The 27,852-nt window shown below is 48.9% G+C and overlaps 1 protein-coding gene across 1 annotated transcript; it reads right to left on the bottom strand.

Annotated features, from left to right (window-relative positions):
• Positions 1 to 219: 219 nt before the first annotated feature.
• Positions 220 to 27,852, bottom strand: SMAD7 (SMAD family member 7). The gene is given in 5 exon segments (XM_050329940.1): positions 220 to 1,988; positions 20,950 to 21,024; positions 26,173 to 26,226; positions 27,341 to 27,746; positions 27,748 to 27,852. Coding segments are annotated over 5 exon segments (1,179 nt in total). The 3' UTR covers positions 220 to 1,449.

A 27,852-nucleotide genomic window follows, 5' to 3' on the forward strand; every position in this document is an offset into this window, starting at 1 on the left:
ACCCCACGTAGTGCCCACTTAGAGCAGCATCTCTCCTGCCTGCCTCCCCCCACCACCACTAAAAAAGCCACTTGGCACAGCCTGGGATCAAGTGTACATTTTTATTTTTTAACAGAACATAAACTCCTTTAGAAAAAAAAAACAACATTCAGCTGGATGATAACACCCATAGAAAAAACACCAATCTCGTGTTCTTTTTTTTTTTCTTTTTTTTTTTTAATTTGGCATTTGTTATTTGCATTTATATTAAAGCAAAGTGCATCTTTCTTATTTTTTCTCGTTTATACACATTGCACAATACATAAATAATGATGCTTATAAAAGTCTTTATATTTACAAGTAATAATATATTTATATATAACATAAAATACACTTTTTTCTTTAATAAATCTCAGGGTTTTTTAAGGAGTCCTTTTTTTCTGTGTGTGTGTGTATTTCGAAAGCACTACAATGCTAAAGATCCAATGAGAATGCTCTCTTGTTCAATTAAACCTTTATATTTAGAAAAATAGCTTATGTTAAGGTCTAAACATGCTCATTGAGCTAAGAACAGTGTAAAAGTATCATACTCGTGTATGAATTCAAGAAGAAATGAAAGCACAACTGCATTTCCAGATAAGGTGGTACCTGGATAACCTGATCTGAGCAGGTTACAACAGACCAACTACGGTGAACACTTTGTCTTTTGTTTTCCCCATTTGTATTTTTCTTTTGTTTTGTTTTATGGTTGGTTTTTTTTTTTAGGCTTAGGCTTCTGTCGCTTCACATCTCAGCTGAAATTACCAAGCACGGGCCATGGGCGAAGCTCCTCCGCTGTTGCTTTCTCCCCTTGCGTCAAATCCATGGCCGTAAAACACACGGAAAAAGCAGTGGAAGGATGAACACAGTGACAAGACACGAACCCAGCAACGAGAAAACTACAATAAAAATTCAAAAGGGTCGGTAAAAGACCCGGTTGGGAAAGTTTTGCACCATCCTCCGGCGGCAACGCAGGGTTAGCACCGCTGGGGAAGGGGTCTCGGTGTCACCGTCACCAGGGTTGGGAAGGTGGTGCGTAAAAAATACAGGTATCTTGTTGATTTGTCCAAGAGAAGGAGTTGTAACATAGAGCAAGTGGCTTTCAAATCCGTCGATCCCCTTCAGATGTGTGAAATAATTATCATATATGATTCTAGATATCCCCCTTGCACCCTTCTCTCACCCTTCTGAGTCATTGGTCATTCACACTTCTAAAAAATAGATATATTTATCAAAATACCCCCAAGGCGAGGAAAAAAAAAAAAAAATATCTTTCCATAAGCTATTTCTCAAAACGAAGAGAGAGGGGTAACAAACAAAAAAAAACAAAAACAAAACAAAACCAAAAAAAGTTTGCATGAAAAGCAAGCACTCAGAAGGAAATAGTAGCAGCAAAGTAGTATAAATGTCATGAGTCCACACTGTCTCGAGTCATCGGTTATTAAAAATAACCTCCAACCAGCACGGGCAACTGCTGATGAACTGTCTCGTGTAGCACTGGCCCCAGCCTTTCACAAAGCTGATCTGAACGGTAAATCCGGTCCACGGCTGCTGCATGAACTCGTGGTCGTTGGGTCTCTGCAAGCTGTACGCCTTCTCGTAGTCAAAAGCCTTGATGGAAAAACCCGGGAACACCTTGTGAACCAGCAACGTCCTGGAGTCGGGGTTGTCCAGTGTGGCCGACTTGATGAAGATGGGGTAACTGCTGCGGTTGTACACCCACACGCCGTCCACTTCCTTGGTGAGCTGGATGCCGTAGCCGATCTTGCTGCGGACCTTCTGCACCAGTTGGCTTTTGTTGTCTGAGTTGAGCTGTCCGAGGCAGAAACCATTCCCCTGAGGTAGATCATAGAAGATATCCAGGGAGGGCTCTTGGACAGAGTACAGCCGACCCACGCGTGTCTTCTCTTCCCAGTATGCCACCACACACCAGTGTGACCTATCCCCTGGCTCCTGAAGAACTTGAGAATCTACAGGACAACAGAGAAAAGGGGGAAAAAAAAAAAAAAAAGGAGAAATTTAGCACCAGTGGAGTCAATATGAACCAAAAGTGATGCAGAAACAGCAGGACCTTGCCCTGCCCATGTCTTCACGATGTTCTCCGTGTGCACACCAACATCCACAGCATACCCTCTGTTTCCAAAAGTCACGTCATCAAGAACATTTCCAGGTTTGGGGGACTCCTGTGCTGTTCCAGTGCCTAATTTTAGCTGGATTTTATGAGTCCTAAATCACCAGGTCCACCTTTAAAGGTGGCTTCAGACACACCATCAGCCCCTGAGGCACAGTCACCCTCACCCAAACCAACACCAGGGCCACCTTCAGTGCCAACAGGAGGGGAGATGCTCCAGCCAGCAGCATCCACCAAGACCAAATACTCTAAGCCCCCTTATTTTCACCCACCAAATGATGGATTAATTTCCATTAAAAATGATCTACTGTGCACAGACACAGAAAAAACATGAGGTGCTGTTAAGAAAACCACACTGAAGTTCACCCCATGGGACCAGAGAGGATGGGAACTTGCCCCCAGTTCAGGGGGCTTTTTCCTGCCCATATGTAGAGCCTGGGTGATGGAGAGAATGGACATGTCAGATGAAAGCCCTAACTCACGGGAAGCACCAAGAGACAGACGGAATCAAAAAAAATCTCACACTTATTAACAAAAATGACTTAAAAAAAACTTTTAAAAAAAAAATCCAGAATAAAATTCCCTTAGCCCTTCTTTCAACTTCCTTCCCCATAGCTACCCTGTGCGTGCAGCGAGGATATGACGTAGGAAGAAAAAGCAAGGGAGGAGGAGGAGGGAAAAAATGTGAGAAAGCCCCTTTTCCTTACGGAGGATCCCTAGCAGGCTGGCGCTGCTCAGCGGGTAATTCCTTCCAGCCTCAGTAGGCATGTTAAGACCTGGGAACTATTCATCTCTATAATTGTATTTCAAAAAAAAAAAAAAAAAAAAAGTACAAAAAACCCAACCACAAACCAAAATCAAAAAAAACCCTAGCTGGGAATGCAAGTTAGTGAGCACTACCAAAATAATTCCCTGCACCATGGGAGAGGGGATGGTGGGTGACCCAGCAACTCAAAGCCCTCCCTGCAGCTCCTCAACTCCCCCCTCCCCATGGCAACATGCTGGTTTCCCTGTTTTCTCTATTTTTTGCTATTAATAACCCATTTCCTCAGCGCAGGCGTTTTTCTCCCATCTCAGAGCTGTGTTTGAAGCCCTGCACTGTGCTTTTAAGAGAGAAAGAAAGAAAGAGAGAAAAAAAAAAAAAAAAAAAGCCCAACCACACACTTTTAATTTCCTCATTTCTATGCCAGCAAGGAAAATATTTCTCCAGTCGCTGGAGGCAGCTACTAAAAATGGGCCTGGCTGTGTATGCCCCAAAATAGGGACCCTCACTCCCAGGTTAAACCAGGGTGGGGTGGCCCCTGGAACAACATCCGTCAAGGTGCACCCCAGTTTGTCCTCCCACCTCCCTCTTTTGGTGCCTCACAAGGCTTTGTTGCAGGTAACTTTATGTCCTGCTGGAACTGGGGACAGAGGAGGGGGGACAGGGTGGGCAGTTTGGGTTTCCTCCCCACTAACCCAAACAGGGTGCCCCCCACTCAAGGGTGCACCCGGAGGGGCAGGAAATACCCCCAAAGGTGGAGTGTCCACCACCCCCCTGGGAGGTGGAGGAACTGGGGTGCAGGATGCCTGGGAGACAGAGGAATTTCAGGAGGATGACGCTGGATCCAGGGGAAGGATGTTTCTAGACCCATGAGGAGGATGGTCCTGGATTCGGAGGATCTCCACTGACCACCCACCACCCTCCTCCCCGCTGACTGCCTGCCAGTGATGTTCAGAGCCTCCTGGGTTTTGTTTTACAGCAGCTGAGGGAATTCTGGAGCAACAGCCATTAAATCCCTGTTGAAATTCCTACAGGTTTTTATCTATTTGAACATAAAAGCATCCCTATCAGGAGGGAGCCGTGGTTGGAAAAGCGATTTTTGCGCTTGGCATTTATGCTTGCATTAGTGAAGACCACTTAACAACCAGCCTGTTGCCAATTACAAAGAGTTAGTTAATTGCCAGAGCATTTAAGGAAAAAAAAAAAAAAAAAAAAAAAAAGTGAAAAAAAAAAAAAAAGAAAACTGCCTTGGCGATGAATGAAGAGACCTTTATGGAGGGCTGGAAGTTCATGAATGAATCCCACTAGGTTTTTCAATGACATGGGGTGACCAGACCTCAAGGACAAATCTTAGGTAATCCGGGATATATTTTTTTTTTTAAGGAGTTGATGCCAGCACGCAGTATAAATATGCCAGAGCCTCTTCCGTTTGCGGGCTTCGGCTGTTGACTGGATGTCTAGTCAAAAAGCCATGAGAATATAAGGGTTGAGCTCGGATAAACAGGCTCAGGCCTCCTTGCCAGCCGCCGCCAAAGCTGCTTTTCACAGTTGTCGGGACCCCATCAGAGCCCCCTCACTCCCACCCACCTCCCCAGTTCTGGCATCCGCCAGGAAAAGGGGTGGGAAAAGCCAGTGGCATCACCCAGGCAGGAGAGGAGGTGGCAGGAGAGAAGGAAAAAATGACTCAGAGATGCTTCCTACAGTGACAGACTTTCCTTTTTTTTCCCCTAAAAGGCTTTTTTTGGTGGCAATGATCTGTGCAAACGAAGCAAATAGAAGGATTTTGCCCAAAAACGCAGTTCACCCCGTGCAACCTGGGGTCATGGCAGGGACCCGCCATCCAACTCCCATCTCTGCTTTCTTCAAACTCACACAAAACCCCAGATCCCAGGAAATTCACAGCCACATCATCCTCAAGACACCCTCGTGTGCGACAGCCCACAAACGGCTGCAAGCACTTTGGGATCCCTGTTTTGAGTTAAAAGCATCGTTTTTACGAGCTCCTCGGAGCAAACACGTCCCTTTCTAAATGCCTGGAAAACTCCCAGCAAACTGGGAGCGTTCCCATATTCCAGCAAACAATGATAATGTTTAATGCTATAAACATCCGCGCTATTATTTCGTTATTAAGCACCCCCTCCGTTTGCTGCTATCACTGGGTTTATTAGGATTTTCCATGGTTCCCCCCCAGACTCACCCCCTCTCCCTGGAGCATTGTGCAAGTTCATTGTGCAAAAATAATAGTATAGAAATAACTGAAAATAAAGTGACTCTGCCCTCAGGAATTTAGGGAATTAGTTGTATTGATCAGCTCGTAGTCGGGTTGACGGAGAACAACCACCCGCAACAGTTCCTCACAGAGGGGGGAAATCAAGGCAGTAACTTGATACCCCAAAGTCCTTAGGGTGACACCAATGATGCCCCAGAACAACCATATTATACCGTATTCCACTCCCACTGGAAAACTCTTTTCTTTCCGTATTTTTTACACCTTCCTGAATTTTCTTGAGGGGCTGCCCTGACTTTGCCAACACAACCCTTGTCCTTCACAAAAGCATCATCCCCGCTGCTTCCCAACACACCAATCAGCACAGCAGGCTGTGAGGTTCCCCACCACTTGCCTTGACTCTCAGGAACGCCAAATCCTGCCCAAAATCGCCCAATAAAAGACCACAGTCAGGATGCCTCTACACTGGGGGGTGCACATGCCATCTGTGGGCTCAGGGTATCATCCTACTCCAGGCAGGGATGCTGCTGAAAATGCTTTATCCATACAGAAATCCTGGAGGATGGAAGACCAAACCAATAACCCCAAAACATTAACAGCTGCTGAAACAAATGAGGTCCAGAGGACAGTGAGTATGGGAGATTCACACCATGGAAACACCCAAGTGTAACAGAAAGGCCCCACACTTGGTTCTTCCAAGCTGTGGCAGGAGGACTCACATGTCCCACCACTTGCAAGTGGTAGGAAATTTCTGGTGTGGCTTTTCTGCCCATCACATGAACACTTTTAAGATGATGAAACCATGTCATCCGTACTTTTTCTTTCCGAGCTCCAGTAGTTTTATTAGGCATTTGGGAAGAAAAAGTGTGTGCGGTTTTTTTGTTGGTTTTGGTTTTTTGTTGTTTTTTGGTTTTTTTTTAATTCACAAAGAACCAAAGCATTTCAGCAAAAATGAATTTAAAAAATAATAGCAATAAACTAAAATAACGTTGCTCCCGTCCAGCTTTCAGATCTCAGCCTTGCACCAGGGCCACGTTCATGGACACAGAGGGAAGGTGGGCTGGGGATCTTTTGTTTGTGTTTTGTTTTGTTTTGACATAGCTAAAGGTTTTCCTGTAATCAACTGACTTTGAAAGAAAACAGCAAGTTTAGCACACACTGAGCTATCTCACCCGCCGGGACCGCTCCCAGCAGATCACATCAAGAGCTGTCGAAATCGTCACCAGTATCTGCAATAATAACAATTCACTGCTGAAAATGGGAATAAAATGGTGTTCCTGATGAGGTTTTTAAATGCCTGTAACTGGATCTTTATCAATGATATTTAGGATTATAGGCAAATAAAATTATCCAACTGTAGGGTTGTTTAAAACTACATAAGAGTGTTTTTTCTAATATATGTACTTATATATTTATTTTTGAAAGGACAGTTTTGATTCCAAGCATCTTACCATGCTCTTCCTAAACTACTCACCACCTCACTGCCTCCTCTTCCTCATTCCTCTATGATCCCTGTGTCTGGCTTCCCCATCAAACATCAGCCCTCACACAACACTCACCACGCTACCCTGAACTAAGAAAAGTCTCCTCATTTTCACAGAATGACAGGATGGTCTGGGTTTAAAGGGACTTTTCGAGACCATCATGTTCCAACCCCCTGCCATGGGCAGGGACACTTTCCATTAGACCAGGTTGCTCCAAGCCACATCCAACCTGGACTTCGACACTTCCACAGCTTCTCTGGGAAACCTGGGTCAGGGCCTCACCACCCTCACAGACAGCAATTCCTTCCCAATATGCCATCTAACCCTGTCCTCTGGCACTGGGAAGCCATTCTTTCTCATCCTGTCCCTCCATCCCTTGTCCCCAGTCCCTCTCCAGCTCTCCTGGAGCCCCTTTAGGCCCTGCAAGGGGCTCTCAGGTCTCCCTGGAGCCTTCTCTTCTCCAGGTGAACCCCCCAGCTCTCCCAGCCTGGCTCCAGAGCAGAGGGGCTCCAGCCCTCGAACCATCTCCAGGGCCTCCTCTGGACTTGCCCCAGCAGGTCCACATCCTTACAATGTTGAGGACCCCAGAGACCTGGAGGGATCCCTGCCAGGCTTTCCAGGAGGCAGCTTTCTGCTGGAAAACAAGTGCTGTGGGCACCTGCCGAGGAGCAGATGAACACATTACGGTCCTTCCCCCCCCTTTATCCACCTGCACACACGGAGGGAGATCTGTGCTTAATAAAAAACAAAAAACAAAAAACAACAGGCTGGACTGGTGTCAGCACAACGTGTCGTCTGGCTGGGCCAAGGCTGAGACCAAGCTCAGCGCGTCTCGCACCCGGTAATCTCTCTTGGCTGACCTTAAGTGGCATTTGTGTGCCCGGGGCAGAGACGTGATCACTGTCTTCTCCTACTCCTCGAGATGGAAGAGACGGAGACACAAAACCTGGGATTTTTTATGGGTTTTTGGGTTTTTTTTCATGCCCTTCCCGAGGGTCTTCAGCACTGCTCGGGGCACCCCAGTTGCCGCTTTGCCCTTCCTGTTATTGGTTAAGTCCTGATTCTGTAGGATATCAGGAAAAACACCCACCGAGTCCTAACTCAAGAAGTGAAGAGGCATAACATTAAGGTGAGGATGACCTGCTCATCAACACAAATTAAAATCGGCACTCAAAAGTTAAATCTCAGGTGATTAACAGGGTAGGGGGACAAAACAAAACAAAACAAAATGAAAAGCCCAAACCAACAAAAACAAACAAAACAACAAAAACAACAAACAAAAAACCAAAACAAAACAAAAGGAAAAAAAAAAAGAAAACCCAAGAGAAATACTTAAAGTCAGATTTCCAGGTATGTTATGCAAAAGCAAAGGGAAAAAAGAATCCAAATTAAACGATATATCCTGCTGCAGAAAAGGGTCTTTGTGCCTTTAACGGAGTTTGTGGGCAGCCTGGAGACACCACCCACGGCAATGTTTGCCCCAAACCTTTTATATCTCCCTGCACACAAGGGCTAGACAGCTTCACTTTCCTCACCACCCCCTGATTTTGATGGCTGGGGTGGTTTCTGAAAGCCTAATTTAGGGGATGGTCATGTGTTAAGCTCCTGTTGTTTACAGAGAAAATAAACCCTTACCTACTGCAGGGATGCCACCGCCCAAGGTGGCCTGTGGGGTCCCTCCATCTCACCAACAGGAGAGCCCCCAAAGAGCTGAGACAGTCAGTCACGTCAACACATACTTAGGGAGCCATACTTAGGGAGCCTTTAATCTGTGGATTATTGACACGATAGACCATAACATCTCTTTAGGAGCCATTACAGCCCATCGTGTCAGTAGGTACTTATGCAGTCCTTAATCCGCGGATTGACAGGCTAGACCATAAATTTGTGTCTATGCCTAATTAGGCAGCTCTTATTACTCAGCATATACAGTAGTCAGGCAGGCTAAAGAGCCTTGAGATTATTTCTTTAATTTATTAACAAGTTGCCCACCCAATCACTCAAATGGCTCCTTGCTCCTTGCAAAATCAGTCAACCTGGCATGAAAATAAACGCCCATCTGAGTTTCCCCACAAGACTGCAGTTTGCTGATTTTGTCTAAGGGCAAGTCCAGTGAGGACAAAGAGGATAAAATATGGCAGAAGCCACCAGGGGAAGGAGTCTCTTATTTCCCAGTATTTCTGGGGCTTTGGCTCAGCTTTGACTCAGTGGCCACCTACAAGTTTGGGAGTGCTCTGCTCAGTCCCCAGGTGACCCAACCAAGAACTTCCATCACCTTCATTCACCACAGCTGGGAAACCCCCTTGCGAAATCAGGACAAAAAGGAGGCCAGGTGAGATGGTGGGTAGAGATGACTCACCTCTGAGGACATCCCCTCAGGTTCCCACCCCAGCTTGGTGGCACCTTGAGCCAACTTTCTCCCAGCCTGGAGCCCAGGCCTGACCTTTTGAGGGTTAATTCAGGGATGGGACAATAAAATCAAGAAAGTAAAGTGAGAAAAGAGCCCTCTAAGAACACTGCTGCAGGCCTACAGAGACTCCAGAGCAGACACTAGCAGAGCAGACACCAAGGCTGAATAAGGAGGGACGTCCAAGCTTGAAAAATATGGGGTGATCAATGTCCCCTGCATTGCAGGACGGCAAAGAAAGAACCCAAGTGAAACTGCTGAGTTCATGGAGTCCACCAAACCAGAAATTTGATTCATAAACATCCCATTAGTCACTGCTCCTGTCTAATTACAGTGATTAATCAATTACCACGGCTAAAAACGACTCAAGAAGAGAAGAACCCTTTTTTTGTGACCATTCTCTTTAAAAGCCAAGCAAGGTTGGAGCTACAAGGAGGTGGGGCAGAGGGGAGGAGGGGGAAATACACAGGCACACACCAAAAATGCCTGTCTGCCTGTCTCCAGTGGTTAGAGGAGCCAGCTGACTCCAGTTTCCTCCGTACCAGGCTTCAGGCCTCATCAGCCATGCAAATTATAGAGTATCGTGCTGTCTGAAGGCCGAATTTCGACTCAGCTCAGAGAAAAGCCTTAGAGGAAGGGTGGGGATGAAGAAGCCAGCCAAATCCATTCATAATATTTACAGTAAATGGGCCTCTTTGCTGTTGTTTAGTATACAGTCAGCCTAATTATTTTTGAAGTTTTAATTTAAAGAACCGTCTTTATCTGCCTCTCCTTCTGCACCCCTCAAAGGTGTGGGAAAACTTTTCCCTTGTTTCAAAAAAGCAGTAGGACGGGAATCCCTTCCCCCAAGCTCCAGCCCAACAGTTGGGTGGGTGGGTGGGATACAGGGATTCTTCGAGAGGGGAGACCCTTCCAGAGTGGTCCTGCCAACATCCATGGGGTTTTTAAGGCACCCAGGCCATCCAAATAGCCACAAGGGTATGCAGAACCTTGTGGAAAACCCCCAGAAATCCTATTTTTTGCTGTGTGTGTCCCTGTTGCTGTTCTCCCATGCTGGTGGGAGGACTTGCTGGCTTGGGAGGTGCTTCACAGTGCTCCACTGCCCTGTGCACCCTCCAACCTCCTCCCCTTCCTTGAGAGAAACCTGGAATAACCGCATTTTCATAACAAATCAGCCAGGAGGCTCCTCCGGAAAATACAGGAAGCCCAAGCCAGTGCTCATGAGATGCGGCCATGGGAGCCCCGAGTGACTCAGGGCTGGTACCAGCCCCAGCTCCCAGAGAGGAGCAGCCACCTCCATGCTTCAGCCTCAGCAGCTACCAAAGACACACCCCTTCTCCACCCATACCCAACCCAGATCTCAACCAGAAAACTTCTGAGAAAGAGAAACCGGCACACAAAGGGCTCCTGACTTACAGCGATGCAAATCAGACGCGAGGATGCATCTTGCCAAAATATCTTTCCCGGCCTGGGTTGTGCTGGAGGCTCCTGTGGCAGCATCCTGCCCATCACCTTTCCTGGATGAATCAGGCCACAGGCGCTGAAGCCATCAGAGGCCACCAGTCCACGCCAGCCGTGGCATCACAGGCCCCCTCGAAGCAGCCACTGAGCTGGGGTTTAGAGGATCGCTTTAAAAAGCTTTGGCAATTTAAAAATAAAGCTGCACTGTTGCGAGTGGGGTCACTCTGTATCTGGTGATGCCCTGGGGAGGGCAGGGATATGGTCTCCACCAAAGCCACAACCCTCCACTGACAGCGTGTAGCTATGTGGCTTACACGTTAAAAACCTTGTAAAGACCTTAATAAAAACTGAAGTAGAGCAGTCTAGGATTTCCAAATGGGATACCTAATACACAGATGTGTGTTGGGATTTTTTCTTTTCCCCCCTCAACTGCATTCCATACGCACACAGACACTACATCGCTGCCGTTCTCATTTCAATACTGGAAAAAAAGCTTCTCCCTGCAGCACACACCGACCCAGAATTCTCACCAAAGACTGAAAACAGACGTAAATATATGTTTCTCACCCCACCAAAAAAAAAAAAAAAAAAGACCACCTCCCTCAGATCCTTTTCCCAGAGCAGCATCTCCCTCACAGGGATGTAAACCCATGGAAAAAGCAGGGCAGGAACAAAAGTCCTTTTCACGCTCGTCGTGCCCTGCTCCGTAACAATTATGAAAACTGTTTAGCTGGGCTGGCATTTGGAGCATTTACTGCATTCCTGCCAATAAATTCCAGTCCCGGATCCGATGGAAAAGGCTCCCTCCCTCCCCTTTCCCCTCCCTCGCTTGCCTTCATTCCTCCTGGCTTTCTTTACAACCTAATACCCTGTCGACGCGGGGCCAGGGCCTACTTAGGGGGAAAAAAAAACACCCAGCGCCAGACTGGAGACAGCAGGCAGACTGAAAAAGTTAATCATTACTTCTGTCTGCCTTCATAATCTAATCACGCCTATTCCTAAGAGCAGGCGGCGAAGCACGCTGGAGTACAGGCAGGGTCACCACCCAGGGATGGACAGACGGACAGACGGACAGCACCAGCCCCGACCCGCTCCGGGGGGCAAGCGTGGGACGGATGTGCGGGATGGACAGACGGGACGGACGGCGTTGGGACGGAGTTCACAAGCCTGGCCACGCACACACCCCTCCCCTCGCCTCTCACTTTGCTCTGGATTAATAACGCGTAGCAATTATAGAGAATATTATATTCATTAAGTAATTAACCCTCCCGGCGCTCTGGCGGAGCTGGCACCCCCTTCTCGCAGACGGAGGCCGGCAGAGGTTTGCCCCGGGCTATAAAACGGGGCAGGTCGGCAGCACTCAGATTAAAAAAAACCAAAAAAACACCAAAAAGCTCCTTGTGGCTCATCTCACCCAAGTTTTGGTAGCAACAGCAGAGCGGAGTCCCAGGAGGGGACCATGTCATCACTGGGGTGCCACCACCAAGACCCAGAACGATCCTCCCATGGGGACAAAGCTCAGAGGATTTGGGGTGTCACCAGCACCCAGCAGCATCCACCCATGGGGACAAAGCCCAGGGAAGCTGGGCATCACCAACAACCAGCAGTATCCACCCATGGGGACAAAGCCCAAGGGATTTGGTGTGTCACCAGCATTCTGCCATGGAGAAAAAACCCAAGGGATTTGGGCAGCATAGAGACCCAGGAAGCATCCTCCCAGGGGAACAAAACCCAAGGGATTCGGGCATCACTGAGACCCAGCAGCAGCTTCCCGCAGGGATAAAGCCCAGGGGATCTGGGGCTCGGCAAACCCAGCACCACACCATCTTCCCCAGAAAGTAACTGCAGTGCAACATCTCAGGTGAGCCAAGGCTTCTTGCTCTTGACACCCAGGATACATTTTCGATGCTTGGCTGTGACAAAGAACAGGAAAACTACAGGCCTCTGCCTATGATTTATGGGTTTGTTCCTTATCGTGAGCTAAGAAGTCTCAGCCTGGCTTCCAAAGCAAATGAATTCATCACTTCAAATGCAGTGATGTAACTTCAGGCTCCCAGCTCCTTTTCCAAATAAAACTCCTGTTATTTGATTCCTGCTCGAAGAATGATTTTATGGAGTTATTTACTCCGTCCGCTCTGCCTGGGAAGGTGCTGTCGGAGCCCAGCCACAGGGTCACTGACAGCCATCCCGCGTGGGCGAGCAGGACCTCATCTCAGGGTTTAGTTTCTCGACTACTTTGCCATTTTCCCTGCTTTTCCACTCAAAACACCACCTTGCACACCGGCGTGTGAACAGACACATAACTCCTCCGGTATTATTTCGTATCAACCGCCATGGAGGGTCCTCCTCCTCCTCTCCAGTGATGCCTGGTATTTTTTTGTCATCCCTAAATTCAACCCATAGGTTACCACCACCAAAAATCGTTGGATCCAGAGCCAACCTCACCACTTGCAAAAGCCACAGACGTTTGAGCTTCCACCACTTCCCCAACCCATTTCTCCAACGCAAGGCCAGCTCTTACTGATGCAGGTCTGGTTCTAACACACAAAATCTATTTAACCTATATATGTTTCATATAGAATTCTACAGAGATATGGAATCTGTCCAATATACAGTGAATATATTGAATATATTCATTATATACAGAATATACCCTATATAATTATACATATAATATATTGGATATATTATCTCCATTTACATTAACCTATACAAATCGGTTGAATAGATTTTGCTGAATATTTAACCACCTACAGTCTCACTACGTATATCTATGGCTACATATTTGCAACAAGGGTTAAAGAGCCCCCAGCTGTTCTGAATTATTCATGATGGCAAAATTTGCCTTTCCACCTGCCCAGGTATTCAAGGAAAAGCCAGAAAAGCCCATGGGAGCCAGAACTTCACCCTAGAGGTGGCTTGCCAAACCTCAGCACCCCACCAGGGATCTCCCTTCGTCCCTGAGGGAGGATGAGGAAGGACCACAGAGCCAGGTACCTGCCATCACACACAGAGGAGCATCACAAGAGCATCACCAGGACCTCCTGCAAACACCCCACAGTGCCTCGGCACTGCCAGCACAACCCAGCCAGGGAGGCTGAAGCCAGTAGGGTTTTTTTATTCAGAGAGGTTAAAAGGGTAGAGAAGGGCTGAGCCAGCTCTTACAGGGTGGTTTTTTTTTTTGTTGTTTTTTTTTGTTGTTTTTTTTTTTCTCCTTGCAAGTTAAAACCAAGATAATGACACTGGGTGGGGACCAATTTGAAGGGCTGAGCAGCCAAACCAAAATTAGTCTCCCGGCCAAGAGCTTCCTAGGCCTCACAGTTTGGGGAAGGAAGCTGAGAAAAAGCATGAAAATAAAAAAAAAAAAAAAAAAGATTCCTCGGGAAGCCAGAGTGTCGCACTCAAGCAAAGGTGACCCTGCTAGTCAAATATTTTTCAATATAATAAAAATAAAATCAAGTGCTGGAGCAGCCTCCCTCGGAAAAGCAGGGCCCATGGGATGGTGTTTTTTCCTCCCTTTTTTTTCTCCTTCTTTCTCCTCCTCCCCTGGCACTTTCTTTCCTTTCACTAATAACTATGTTTTCTTGCATTTTTTTTTTTCTTGGCTCTTTCCTCATAAAAGACTGATGTAATTTCCTGTCTTGTCCCAATGTTTCCTGTTAATTAACAGGGTGAAAGTTATCATCACGCATCTGAATGGTAACCCAAAAGAGGGAGAGGAAAAAAAACCAAGGGAAAAATCAATAAAAAAGAAAAGAAAAAAGAGAGTAGGGCTGTCTGTTAGCAAACACCCCATCACATCCCCAGCAGCACAAAACCCCCTGGAAAAAGCTTTTTGGAACCAATGACCTGAGCCCATGGGCAAAGATCCCCCCCAAGGGTGGCTCTTGCAGCAGGTTTGTGCCCAGGGGATCCAAGCCCCCACCCTTCCCTGGACAGGGATGGAAAATTCCTGCAATGCCTGCCCAGAAAAGTTTTTTTCTTGCATTAGAAAGGAAAATATAAGAAGAAGGAAAACGAGAAGAAGAGGAAAAACAGGAAGAAGAAGGAAAACAAGTATAAGAAGAAAAAGAAGAAGGAAGAAGGAAAAAAGAAAGAGTAGGAGAAAAAGAAGGAGAAAGAGAAGCAAAGAGAAGGAAAGAGAAGGAAAAAGAAGAAAAAAGAAGAAAGAGAAGAAGGAAAAAGAAAAAGCAACAAAATAATAAAAGAGAAAAGAAAACAAGTCAAATAACCTGCAGAGGAAGAAGCAGATGGCAACACCCAAGACGTTGCCTTTATTAAAAGAAGAAGTTGAAGAATAATAAAAAAAAAAAAAAAAGAAATGAAAGGGAGAGAGAGAGAGAGAGAAAAAAAAAAACCCGGGGGCTAATCCAAAGACAGCAGGCGGAAATCCTGCGAGCCGCCGAGAGCTCCTTCCCTCGCCCGACCTCAGCCCCGAGCAGGATCAGGCCTCCTGCTCCTCCGTGCCCTCTGTTCCTCAACAGCAGCCGTGACGCAGCCGGTACCCCGGCGGCACCGGGGCCACGCCGGCGGCCCCGGCACGCCGAGACGGGGGGCTGAAAACAAAGCGATTTAGGCAAAAAGCAAGGGTGGCTGGAGCGGAGAGACCGTGCCTCGGCGGTTAATAATATCTCGGCGCTGAAAATAAACTGGAAAGGAAGCTCCTTTGTGACAGTAGGCAGGCGGCCAGGCTGCGGCGTGGGTCATTCACGCCGGCGGGGGGACGGCAGTGGGGCTGGCACCCACCCACCTGCCCAGCCTGTCGCTCTGCTGGAGCGCAGCTAGGGCTGGGGAGCGGGTCCTCGCACACAGTTCTCTTCCTGTGCGCCCTAAAACGGGGTGTAAAACCCCCGTTTTAAGCACAGCATGGAGGTTTACGGTCTTGGCCGCCGCGGTTCGAAATAGGCATCCCCCCCCATGCCGGTGGCGGGGAAATGCATGTGGATAATGTTACTGGTTCCTCTAGTGTAAGTGATACCCACTGGCAGACAGCAGGGATGGAAACGATGCAGCCCCGAGTCCCTGCCAGCCCGGGGCTGCTCCTCTACGAGTGTTTTTGTCCCATCGAGTTTTAAATGTCCCCAGTGATCAAGTTGCCGGCGCTCATGGGGGCGGCCACTGCGAGCAGGGCACGGTTTGGATCGACACGCCTAACTTCCAAAATTCGCCCCTGTGCCCTCGTTACTCCCTAAAAAGTGCCACGTTGCGGGATTAAAACGGGATTGTTCCCCTCACACTCCCCATCACTGGTCCACACCATCATCCCCCACCACGGTGGATTTGCTGGTTGCGGGGTCTTCCTCTGCATTTTATCATCAGCTGTTTCAAAGGTTGGGAAAATCAATTGGCATCTGGAAAAATGGATTTAACGGAGCTGCACAGGTATGGATTGAAACACCCAGTACCTAATGGGGGGAGTACCCCTGCCACCATTTCTTTATAAAATGCATCATAGAAGAGTATCTAGGAAAGGCTCAAGAGGCTCTAGAGCACTTAAAAGTAATTATTAAATGGATTCTATTTGCTTTGGAAGGATTTTGTTCGGCGAAACGCCTGGAGCTGCAAGGAGGATGCCCCCTGCATCCCTGCGGTAGCACAAGGACTATCCTGGCCGTGTCCCAGGGGGGTCCCCATAGGGTGAGAACCCCCTTAAAAAAAAGAAAAAAAAAAAAGAGCCCTCACAGGGCTCAAGGAACCAGAGCGGGTGGCCAAGCCAAGAGCCCGGGGCTGGTGCCAAGCGCCGGCTCCCTCCTCCCAGTCGGCCACGGTCAGATGATGTGCGAGGCGAGCCGGGAGGCTCCTAGTCTGGCAGGCAGCCTGCTCTGCTCCAGAGGCTCCAGTGCTGTCATCCTGGCGTTAACCCCTGATAACCTTGTCCTTTCCAGGACAGGATGGTGGTTTTTAGGTAGGCAAGGGGGTGGGGGGAGGTGGAGGGGAGAGTCACGTCTCCAGCGAGGCTGGGAAGGAAAGGGTGCAACGTCCCGTGAAGCTCAAAGCAAATTAAAAAAAAAAAAAAAAAAAAAAAAAAATTAAAAGGACACAAGCTCAAAAATAAACCAAAAATAAGTGACTTAAAGAAAAAAAATTCCCAAGCAATTGTTTATCCCTGGGACAAATATACAATCCTAGTTCCACAGGAAGAAGTCTCAATTTCAGATTATAATAGGATGCCAATTTGTAAATAAAGGCATTTCACAGGAGGTTATAAACTCTGTAGGAGAGGGAGGTGGAAGTAGGGGGAACGGGAAAACACAGGCAGGACTCTGGCAGAGGAACAGCTCAGGATCCTGTTTACATGGGCGGGGGGAGAGCAGTGGGGAGCCACTTCGGGGAGCAAATAGCTCCGGATTTGGACAAGGTGCTTCTTCCCTGGTGAGCAGATACCAGCAGGGATCAGAGGCATAGTGAAACATTCCCGGCCTGTCCGCAATTTTGGAATGAAATGTCAATCAGCCAAGAGGTCCCTTAAACCAGACAAGGTCCCACAGCAGGGAGCAATGTTGATGCTTTTCCAGTCTCTGGAGGTCTTTTCCCCATCTTTTTAGTGTGGAGTTGGGAGGGAGAAGCTGAGTCTGTGCCTGCTGCAGAAGTGCCTTGCAGGTCTCCCAGACTCAACCCCTGCAGAGCCTTGATCCAGCGCTCACCAAGCATCATCACTCAATGTACACTGGCTCTTGGAAACCCTGGGGCAGTTCCAGAGTCTGGGTAAGTGAACAGGATTGGGCCAAAATCTGGGTAAACTCTGGGGTTTGGTATTTTAGGAACAACCTCTATAAATAAAAGAGCAGTGGAGCTCATCTTGCTTCCCCTCTCTGATGACAAGCTCTGAGCTTCTTGGAGAGCTTTGCTTTGCCAGCAGATCCAGCACTATTCACCTGTCCTGCTGGAGAGTCACCTTCTCACCCACCACGGACACCCCAACCTCCCATCATCCAAGAGCCACCAGTCCCATGCCACACATGGGTCAAGACAGAGATGTCCAGGGCTGGGGGGATCACACTCCGTGGAAACCCCAGCCCCAACACCACCAAACACCATCTGCTCACTTCTACCCTTGGAACAGAGCTTCTCCATGGGTCACACAGGAATTTCACTCCCACCAATCCAATGCCACTGGACCACGGGCCGGCCACCTCCAGGCTCTCCAAGCGTGGCTTAGCTTGTTTGAAAGAAGTCATAACCAAACACATCTGCTGAGTACAAGTCAGCTCAAAATACAGGAAAACCACCCTCTGTCTCCCATTTACGGGAATTATTTTTGTCTCCGATGGGATATTTTCGCCCTTTAACCACACTGAGGGCAGAAAGGATCTGGCTGGCAATACCTGAGCACAGCCATGTCAGTGGGAGATAACGTGAGCGAGGAGTCCTGCCCTACCCACAGACTGACCACCGACAAAAATACAGATGATATAAGAAAATAAATAAAGGCAAGAATACGTAAGTGAGATTCAGTGCCTCAGGGAAAGCGTGGGGTCCATCGGCTGGAGAACGGGATGGCTGGGGGAGAGAGAGCAGAGGTGGGATGAGAAGAGGGCACCAAGCACAGTGTGAAGGACTGACCAACACTGCATTCCTGGGTCAGGAAACAGAACAGAGAGAAGAAGGAGGGAGGAAAGGAGCAGCTCAGATCAGTTATCACAAGGGGGAAACACTCCCCGTACATCTCCCCGGCTGCGCCGCTCCCCCCGCCACATCCCCCAGCGCCTCTGGTATCCATCAACAAAACTGCCTTCAGCCTCCAGAAGGAGACAGACCCCGGCGGGGGCTGGATCTGAGACTCCTCATCATCAAAGGATCCTCATGGAGAGCTGCAAGGGGCACTTACTTTGAGCCCCTTTAATGCTCCTCTTGCCACCACCCTCTCAACCCCCCCACACGGTTTCCCTGACAGAGGGGCTGCGAACCTTTGGCAGTCCCAATTCCCAAATTCTCAGTGCTGAGAGCCATCTTCCTTGCTATATCCTGCTCTTCCAACTTCAGGACATCAGAGCAGGTCTACTGACCATGACCTCCACCGCTACAGCAGCACCCACAGCCCGTCACTGGTGGCCAAAGCCTGCAGTGCTACAGGAACCCACCACCACCCACCATGACGTCTTTCTCCTCAGCCACCCAGTCCAGTTTCCAAACTACCAAAAATGTTCGGGGTTTATCTTTTCTTAAGCCATCCTTTCATCAAAGAGCTGCAAATCCAACCTGTACAGGTCTGCAAGGGGATGAGGGATGCTGGATTCTCCACCCGGCATCACTCTCATCCCCATCTGCCCAAAGGTAGGTAAGACCGAGCCCAAGAGCGGGCTGAGTAGCCTGCCAATAACTCATTAAAGCTCCCTTCAAACACACTCTCCTGCTAACTAAAATATGCAGGAGGGGGGAGGGAAAAAAAAAAGAAGGAGAAAGTGAGCTTTGGAGGATTGCTGCAAAGTGCGTTTATTTTCCTTTCTTGACTGGGTCCCTCCAGTTGGGAATTTTCAGCGCTGCACTTCTGCACGCGGAAGGGAGATGCCAGTAAATCAGAGCAAATTCAAAACAAATGCTCTTTCATGTGGAGGCATTCGGCTTTGTTTCAGGGCTTGGGTAGCTAACCGTATCCCTTCATGAGCCAACTCTCCTATCAGCTCCTCATTAAACTAAATGGCTACAATTACATTTGGGGAGGAAAAAAAGAGCGGTTAATGATCGTAAAAGGTTCTGTTTCCAGGCTTGGGGAGGGGGGGAACCTTTGATAAGGGAGACATAAAACAAAAATAAAATCCAGTGAAATAATAACAATATAATAAAGTAAGTAAAAAATGTATTTTCAGGTGGAAATGTGCTTTCATTTGGGGAAGAAGCTCAATTAAGGAGCTAGAGGTCTCCTTCCATGGCCCTTCAGGAGGCACCAGGAACGAGCCATGTTATTTCCTGCAGTCCAAGCCCCCACCTCCCGCCTTCCCTTCGGGAGCAGAGCAGCCAGACGAGATGTTATCAAAAGGCTGAACCTTACAGAAAGCCCCCTTTTAAAAGCGAGTACTTCCTCTGCTTATTTCATGTGGTATCCTGTGGAACTGAACTCTCTCCTCCCCTCTGCAATGGGTGTATTTCAGGAGGAAAAAGGAAAAAAAGAAAGATCTAACAACATCCTTATTTATTGTGTTGTTTTGCTTCTTGTCTTTTCTTTCCACAGTCTCTATTTTTTTTTTTAATTCCCTGAAGCTATAGGCTCCAATAGCAAAAAAAAAAAAAACCCCAAAGTCTTCTGAATTAAAAAACCAAAAAAAACCAACAACAACAACAAAAAAACCAGCTACAAGCTTCTCTGTTCCCTCTCCCCCTTCGTTTGATTAATTCTCATTAGGGCCTTTGAACAAACAATATGCTCCCCTCTCAAATAACAGACAGGGTATATATTACACCCAAAGAAAAACAAACAAGGCTCACTTAAAGACATCCACACCAAACGCAGTTCCTGGAGAGAGGCAGGGGCAGATGCACGCGCGCGTGCGGCCGCCGCCGACCTACTTCTGAATTCCAGTTTCAGGGCGATGAATAAATCATAAATCAAGGAGACATCCCCACAAAGGGAAGCACCTTCAAACATCAGCAAGTACCTGCAGGTACACCGTTTCAGACACTTTAATGCTGGTAGAGACAGAGCTCAGCCACCAAGCTGTCCAGTCCGGAATGGGACATGTGGCGCCTGAGACATCACACCTTGGAAAAGCGGTTGGGAGTTGGACTAGATGACCTTCAAAAAAGGTCCTTTCCAACCCAAACCATTCTCAATTTCTATTTCTGTATTTCTATGAAAAGCCCAAGAAGGGTGAGCAAAGAGGGGTGTCTTCCAGCCCCCTACTGTGTAACAGCACCTGAAGGCTGAAGGAGATGGCAAACGGGTAATCGTAGAGTATCTCAAGTTGGAAGGGATCCATAAGGATCACCAACTCTGTCTGCAACAACCTCTGCATAAAACGGGGCCACCTTTCCTCCCAGGGCACTATGACCCTTGCACATCAGATGCAAGATGCTGGTGACCTTACCAGGAGCAAAGTCCAAGCACAGTTCTCATCCCAGGGACAAGAGATGTCACTGCCACCACCACCAAGTCTAGGACACCTTGACATTGAATCCTTCCCAGAAGTACAAGTATACCTACTTCCATAATCCACACATCCAAATGAACAGTCAGCCAACATCACTTAGCCTTCCCCAACACACCTCCTCCTGCCTCAGTCTGAAAATGAATGGAGCCATAATATGGCTGGAATTCAAAGGAGAAGCTCGCCTGGGATTTCAACACATCCTCTGCACAAGAGGTGCACAGATGCCACTGAAGTGAAACCCAACTTCCCCTTCGAGCACACCTTCCTCAGTGACAGGCATTCCCAAACTCCCCCAGCATCCCTTAACCTCCCCTTGGGACCCCAAGTCAATGCAACCCGCGGCCAAGATCAAGGACAACAAGAGATGTCTTACCTGAAAGCCCCCCAGGGGCTAGACAATTAGTTCCCCCTGTTTCAGTGGAGGAAGGCACAGAGTCTGGACAATCTGCTGGGGCAGAGGAAGAGGAAAAAAAAAAGAAAAAAGAAAAAAAGAATAATCAGTATATATAGGTGGTTCTTTGAAGGCTCCCAGCATCGCCGCAAGCAGAACACACATTCCAAAGGGCTTAGCAGGAAGCGATTACTAATTGTCCGCGCAGAGACGGTAGTTCATCAAGAAGCATCCACCCTAACTCGTTGTCTCAGTCAAGGCTGCGCTTCATCACCAGCCAACACTGATTATAGACCGGCAGAAATTACAGGCTGGCTGCCACCTCTCCGGCCCAGTCACCGGGTAAGGAGATCAAGGTTGTCACCGTCCTGATGCAAGCGAGCTTCCAAAAATGCTTAAATCATGGCTTTATGCACCCAATTTAGTCGACACCTGTAACTCGACAAAACGGGAACCGAAAGGGAAATGTCTCATCGCCGCCTTTTTGCGGCAGAAGGGCTAAGTTTGCGTTCCCATGCTCAGATTTTGTCACCGCCAGCTCTGGCAGATCTTACTGTCACCTCCCGGGACAGGTGGGCAACTGGACCTACTCCACACAGAGGGCAGGGTAAGATTGTCTGCTCCATTAGAGGTTTCTCCTGATGCGTGGAGGTGTTGGAGCTCAAGGGCGTTGGAGCCCAGGCTTTCCACCCCAAGCCTGCTCCTCCAGGTGACAAGTCAGAAGCCAACACTGGTCTCCTGGTCTTACATGGAAACTCCAGCTTTTTGGTCACTACCATGCAGGACTACAAGCTCAGGGACAAGCCTGAGACCTGTAAAGTTCATGCAACTTTCTGGTCCTCAGGGGCTTTGGGTTTCACCAAATTTGGGCTCCCTAATGACATCATTTTGCTCACATCTGTATCTCAAAGCGAGGGCCACCACCAGGAGAGCCGAGATGATTTTTCTCCCTACTGATAAAGCAGTTCTTCCAGATCCCATCCCTGAAATCCCAGTGAATAAGAAATTCCTGTCTGCATAACCTCATTTTATCAGAGTGAAGTAGAAGCCCTAACAGGAATATACAGTTTAACAGGATATACTTAATCAAACCGAAAACAATAGGGGAGACAGGAAATAGACTTACTTGTGAAACACTGTATACCATACGATCTCTAAATGCCTTGGCTCCCTAAATGCCTTGTCCTGCTTTCTGTGCTTTAAAGAAACAAGTTTTCCACTTTTTTTAACCCTTTCTAGTCTAGACAGAAGATTCCCCCCACCATAACCTTGGGATGGCTTCAACCTGTTTGGACTACGGATGTTTTCTTAAATGCAGGCTGGACCACCCTGCCCTGCCCTGGGCTCCCTCTGCCCCCAGCTACAGCTCCCCGAGGAGTTCCTGCGGATAAGGAACATAATTGGCCCTTTCCACATTGTCTTGCTGTAGGGATCAGACACGACCAGGTCCTCTGCTAGCACATCAGACAGGACCGCAGGACAGAATCCCATCCCAACTTAAAATGCACAACACTAGCAGTAGGTGCATGTGCTTTCATGACTTCCTCAGCTCCCTTCCTGTGTCCCACCATCCAACAGACAGTTCCCCTCATCCATGAACTACCCTCTGAAGTCTCTTTACAAGATGCAGAGTTGGTGCACCTTAACTCTAGACCAACCACGACAGTCAGGTATGGGATAAGCCCAAAGGCAGGACTCTCATGGCTGGATTCATCCTGGCACTCTTCCCATGACCCTCTGAGCTGCCCAGGACTCTTGTTAGTAAGGGGTACTAGGGTTCATTTTATCCTCAGCACCATACAGGTCATAGGATCAGAAGTTTATCCCAGCCTGCTGCACATCAGTCTCCTCCTGACGCTGCCTTCCCACAGTATGAAACCATTGCAGAGACATACAATTACTCCTGGTGGCCACCAGCCCAACCTTGCAAGGTCTCAAATAGCTCCTGGACTCTGCCAAACCTCCAACTCCCATGAAAGTTGATGCCTCAGGAGGGCTTTTGGCTCTGCAAAGACATCTCAGCGAGTCTCCTGCACTCTCATACTCCAGCACCACCATGACCAGTCACTCAGGGGCACAGTGGAACCACTTGCAGGCCCTTGTCTCACCTAAGGATGAACCAGCAACCCACCTGAATTATTTGAGGGCACTACTACCCATCTCCCTTTCAACACAGCTGCAAGTGGCAGCCCCTCTAGGGACGTCGGGAATGCTGAGCAGCCCCACACCTCCAGAGCAAGCCAGCATCATCCATCCCTGCAAATATCCTCTGTAACGGAGAGGAAAAATCCTCTCCTTGATGAATGAAAGTCCTCTCCGCTCCCTGGCAAGTCCAAGGCCAGGTTGGATGGGGCTTGGAGCAACCTGGGATGGTGGAAGGTGTCCATACCTGGAACAAGGTGAGCTTTCAGGTTCCTTCCAACCCAAACCATTCTGGGACTCTATGGCCAAGTAAGTCAGCCCAACTTTCAGCCTTCCCACAGGTAACTCGACCATCAACTACGACAGTAAGCTCCCTGTCCATCCCTGCTTTCCTCCAGTCTGCAACACAGCCCATCTCAACCTCTGCACCCAAAAAACCCCTAATTTAATCCTGCCATCATAAGGGTTTTAAACTAAAAGGGGAGAGATTTAGACAAGACAGAAGGAAGAAACTGTTTATGATGATGGTGGTGAGGCACTGGCACAGGTTACCCAGAAAGGTGGTGGATCCTCCATCTCTGGAAACCTTCAAGGTCAGGCTGGATAGGACTGTGAGCAACCTGGTCTAGTTGAAGATGTCCCTGATCACTGCAGGAGGGCTGGACCAGACGGCTTTTAGGGTCTCTCACAAAAATAAACTATTCTTTGAGTCTCTGATCATCAGTGCAGGTATCACCTGCCTGCCCGCACACGTGAAACACAAGATGTAGCACCAAACATTTAAAAACTTTTATCACTCTTGGTGGAAATGCATAAGTTTCCTGCTGAGTGAGCATCCCCAGCCCCACCGCCAGAGTCTTAAATGCAGGGGCTGTTCCCACACAAGATCCCAGGGGAGAAGACGGATGATGTGCATCAGCCGGGCAAAAATCTTCATGCCTTCCCGTGGTCACCTACTGTTCCCCATCCCATCTAACTGGCCCATGACAAGCAATCCTCAACAGCAGCTGGGAAACTGTCGCAGGGGATGGCACCAATGCTGGGAAGGGAAACCCTCCGCAGAGGAAACACCGAGAAACCCTGAGCTTGCAAAACCCACCTGCCACAACAGACTTCCAGGCTCCGCTTGTGCCTGTCACAGCCCCGTTAGTCAGACCTCAGCTGCCAAAGGGATTTTTCTTTCAAAAGGGAAAAAAAAAGGACTTTTTGGTGAGTAACCCAGTTGTTTCTGTGCTTCCGATGGGCAGCGTTAATCACTTCCTATTGGCCGATAGGAATAACTTTTCCTTTCGAAATGGCACATTCATGTTCTGCGGCTTTTCTGTTTACACACATTTTGCTACCTTATGTCAACACTTGCTAATGAATAAATATATCATTCGGCTAACTGAAAATAAGATCCTGGCAGAGGCAGATTGGATGTTTAAATGCTGCTAATAGATTTAACCTAACATCTTCACAGGAAACCAAAACCAAGCTTTAACCCTTTAACCACTGCAACTCCAAACCCCTTTGCACCCCATGCCAGCATCATCAGTGGGTGGAAAGAAGGGCCATGAAGGTAGAAATAAGGAACTTCTGGGGGAGCACTGCAGGGATGCAGTCAAAATGATGCCAACTCCTACAAAACTTTGTGACCCAGCAGACCCTCAGAGTCTCTTACAGAACAACCCTACTGCATCCTGGCGCAAGCCCGGAGTGCTGAACCTATTCCTAATATCCCTCTTTCATTCATAAGCTTTTATCTCCTGGTTTTTCACACCAAGGCGAAACAGCTCATGCCTTGTAATCGGACTGTTTGTTAAACAGCTCTGCTTATTTCCAGGAGGAACAGTAACACTTAACTAACACTTAACTTACAACAACTAACGCAGTAACTTACTTGGGTAATACTTAAGAACACTTCTCAGTGTTCTTAAAGAGTTTGCAGAGGGAGAAAAACAACAGTGCAGCCTCCAAGGGAGCAGTGGGCAGGATGGGACCCCACAACGGTACCACACCAGCTTCAAGGCTGAGGTTTCTTTTAGTCACAAAGAAACTGAAGAGAGGTAATTTTACAAAAGCCGTTCCTCTGGCCCCCAAAAAAACCCCCATCAAACAACCTGATATTGGTCTTCAGAAATACCTCTACTTTTGCCTCCCTGCACCGCCGTGCCACTCCTGTCTGCCATGACCACAGAGACCACCGTGCTCCAGCCAGCACTCCAGATCCACTAATCCTCAGGGAGCCAGGAGCTGCTCCTCCCGAGCTCCCCCCCCTCCCCGTTTCCGATTCTCCCCACCTCTCCTCCTTCTTCCAGCCTGATTTATCTCACACCCGGCGAGCTCGCTGCCAACCAAGAGTTTATGCAGACAACCGCAAAAGAGCTGGTGCCAGCCTCAAATGGGCTTCTCCCCTGGCACCCTGACATTCAATTACAAGCAACAGGCATGCAGAGTGGTGCTAAAAATTAAAAAAAAAAAAAAAAAAAGAAAGAAAAAAGGAAGAAAAATAAAAACAACAAAACAAACAAACAAACAAACCCAAACAAAAACTCAAAAAAAGCCCAAAAAACTTTTCAACCTCTTTTCCTGTTTTTTGTTGTTTGTTTTGTTGGGGTTTTTTTGGGTTTTTTTTTAAGCCTGATGAGGCAGGATTAGGCTTCTACAAAACTCAGAAAGATTTCTAACAAGTCTGTCAAGGTTCATTGAGATTCCCAGGCATCAGAGAGATGCTGTGCTGGATCCCAACCTAAATCCCTAAAAATTCACCCAGGGATGTGGGAGCATTGCCATTTCCAACTGGAGCCCACAGTTTTCCTGGCTGACTCAAGCAGCACAGGCCTGTGCTGCACTGCAATCCCTCTTGGAGTTTCCTGCCAGAGTTTTAAAATCCTACTTTGTGCACAGGGTGGTTTAGATAAATTATATGTTAATTCTTCCAGGGGTAGCAAGAGGCACAGAAGCACTAAAGCAGCCAAAAACGAAATGCATGACAAAGGCAGGACACTGTTTTCCCTGAGAAAGGGTCTGTTTTCCCTTTTTTTATCTCTTTTTTATCTGCATTGAAAAAAGTCCACTTACCAGTTGGTTTGAGAAAATCCATTGGGTATCTGGAGTAGGGTGGAGGGGGAGACTCTGGAATTAGAAAAGCACAGAGAAAATAAAGGCAGAGCCATGAGAAAGAAAAAAAAAAAAAAAAGGAAAAAAGATAGGAACTTATGATAACAGTGGCATTCTTTTAGCAAAACTGTTTGTCTTAGCTCTGGGGGTTGGAGGCAGGGCAGCGAGGCGGTGATTGCCTTGATATTTAGCTGTCAGATAAACAAAAGGGTCCGTCTGGCGCCAGTCTCCCTGCTATCTGCCGCTCGGGCTGTCTGATCGGGGCCTCCTTGGCTCGGTGGAGCCGCGGCAGCGCCGGGGCCGCCCGGCCCCTAATCCCCCGGCACCGCGCGGGGACGGCGGGGAGGCAGCGCCGGGGCCCCCGGGAGGGGAGGGGGGCGCCGCTGGGGGATGGGGGTCACCCTCCCCTAAATACAGGGGAAAAACACACACACAACACATAAACCACGGCAACGGAAAAGTTTTTTGTGCGTGCGCGACGGGCTTTGTTGTTTGTTGTGGGATGTTTTGGGGGTTTTGGTTGTTTTTTGTTTTTTTTTTTTCCGGGAGGGAAAAAAAAATTGTTTAGTGGGCTGGGGGAGGTGAGTGGGGCTGCATCCATGCGTCCCTGTGTCCCCTTCACACATGCACCCTCTGCACCCCCTCCATCTCCTGCACACCTCCAGCCTCTGCACCCCTGTATCCCCCTCCGTACCCTGTATCCCTGCATCCCCTGCACCCCATGTATCCCTCCATTCCCTCCCTCCCCTGAACCCCTGTACGCCTATATCCCTGCATCCCCTCCAAGCCCTGCACTCTTATATCCCTGCATCACCTCCATCCCCTTGCAGCCCTGTGTCCCCTATATCCCTGCATTTCCTGCACCCCTGTATCCCCTACATTCCCGCAACCCCTCCATCACCTGCACACCTCTAGCCCCTGCACCCCTGCATTCTCTCCATCCCCTGCACCCTTATCCCCTCCATCCCTTGCACCCCCTATATTCCTGCATACTCTCTATCCCTTACACCCCTCTTAACTCCTCCATCCCCTGGCACCGCTGCAGCCCCTCCATCTTCCCCCCTGGCATCCCCAGAACACCCCAAAGACCCCGTACCCCCCCCCAGCCATCCCTCCCCGCCGCCCATACCTAGCTCGCAGAGCCGGCTGAGGTGGTGCGGGTTGCAGCAGACGAGCTCGGGGTGAGCCTTGCCGTAGGATTCACAGCAACATAACCGCTTCACTTCTGAGCAGTGGCGGAGGTCGGGCCAGCGGAACACCTTGCAGAGCAGCACCGGCAGCGGGTACCAGTGCTGCCCCAGCCGCGAGTCGGCCTTGGCGGGCAGCAGCAGGCAGGGGGTCCGCGCCCCGCCGCGGGACTCCACGGCGTGCAGCAGCCCCTCCAGCTGCCGCTCCTTCAGCCGCTTCAGCACGGCGTGGGTCAGCGCCTTCAGTTCCGCCTCCGCGCCCGCCGCCGCCCGCCCGCCGCGGGCCGCCTTGCCCGGGCAGCACCCGCGACCCCCGCCCAGGTGCGCCTGGGCTCGGCTCTCCGCCGCTCGCCGCGCCGGGCTCGCCCGCCGCCGCCTCCTCCTCCTCCTCGCCGCCGGGCGCGCGGCTCCGCCAGAGCCGCCGGACGAGCACCGAGCGTTTGGTCCTGAACAT

Source organism: Myiozetetes cayanensis, unplaced genomic scaffold (genome assembly GCF_022539395.1).
Source record: "Myiozetetes cayanensis isolate MyiCay16 unplaced genomic scaffold, myiCay2020 scf4, whole genome shotgun sequence".
NCBI classification, from domain to species: domain Eukaryota; kingdom Metazoa; phylum Chordata; class Aves; order Passeriformes; family Tyrannidae; genus Myiozetetes; species Myiozetetes cayanensis.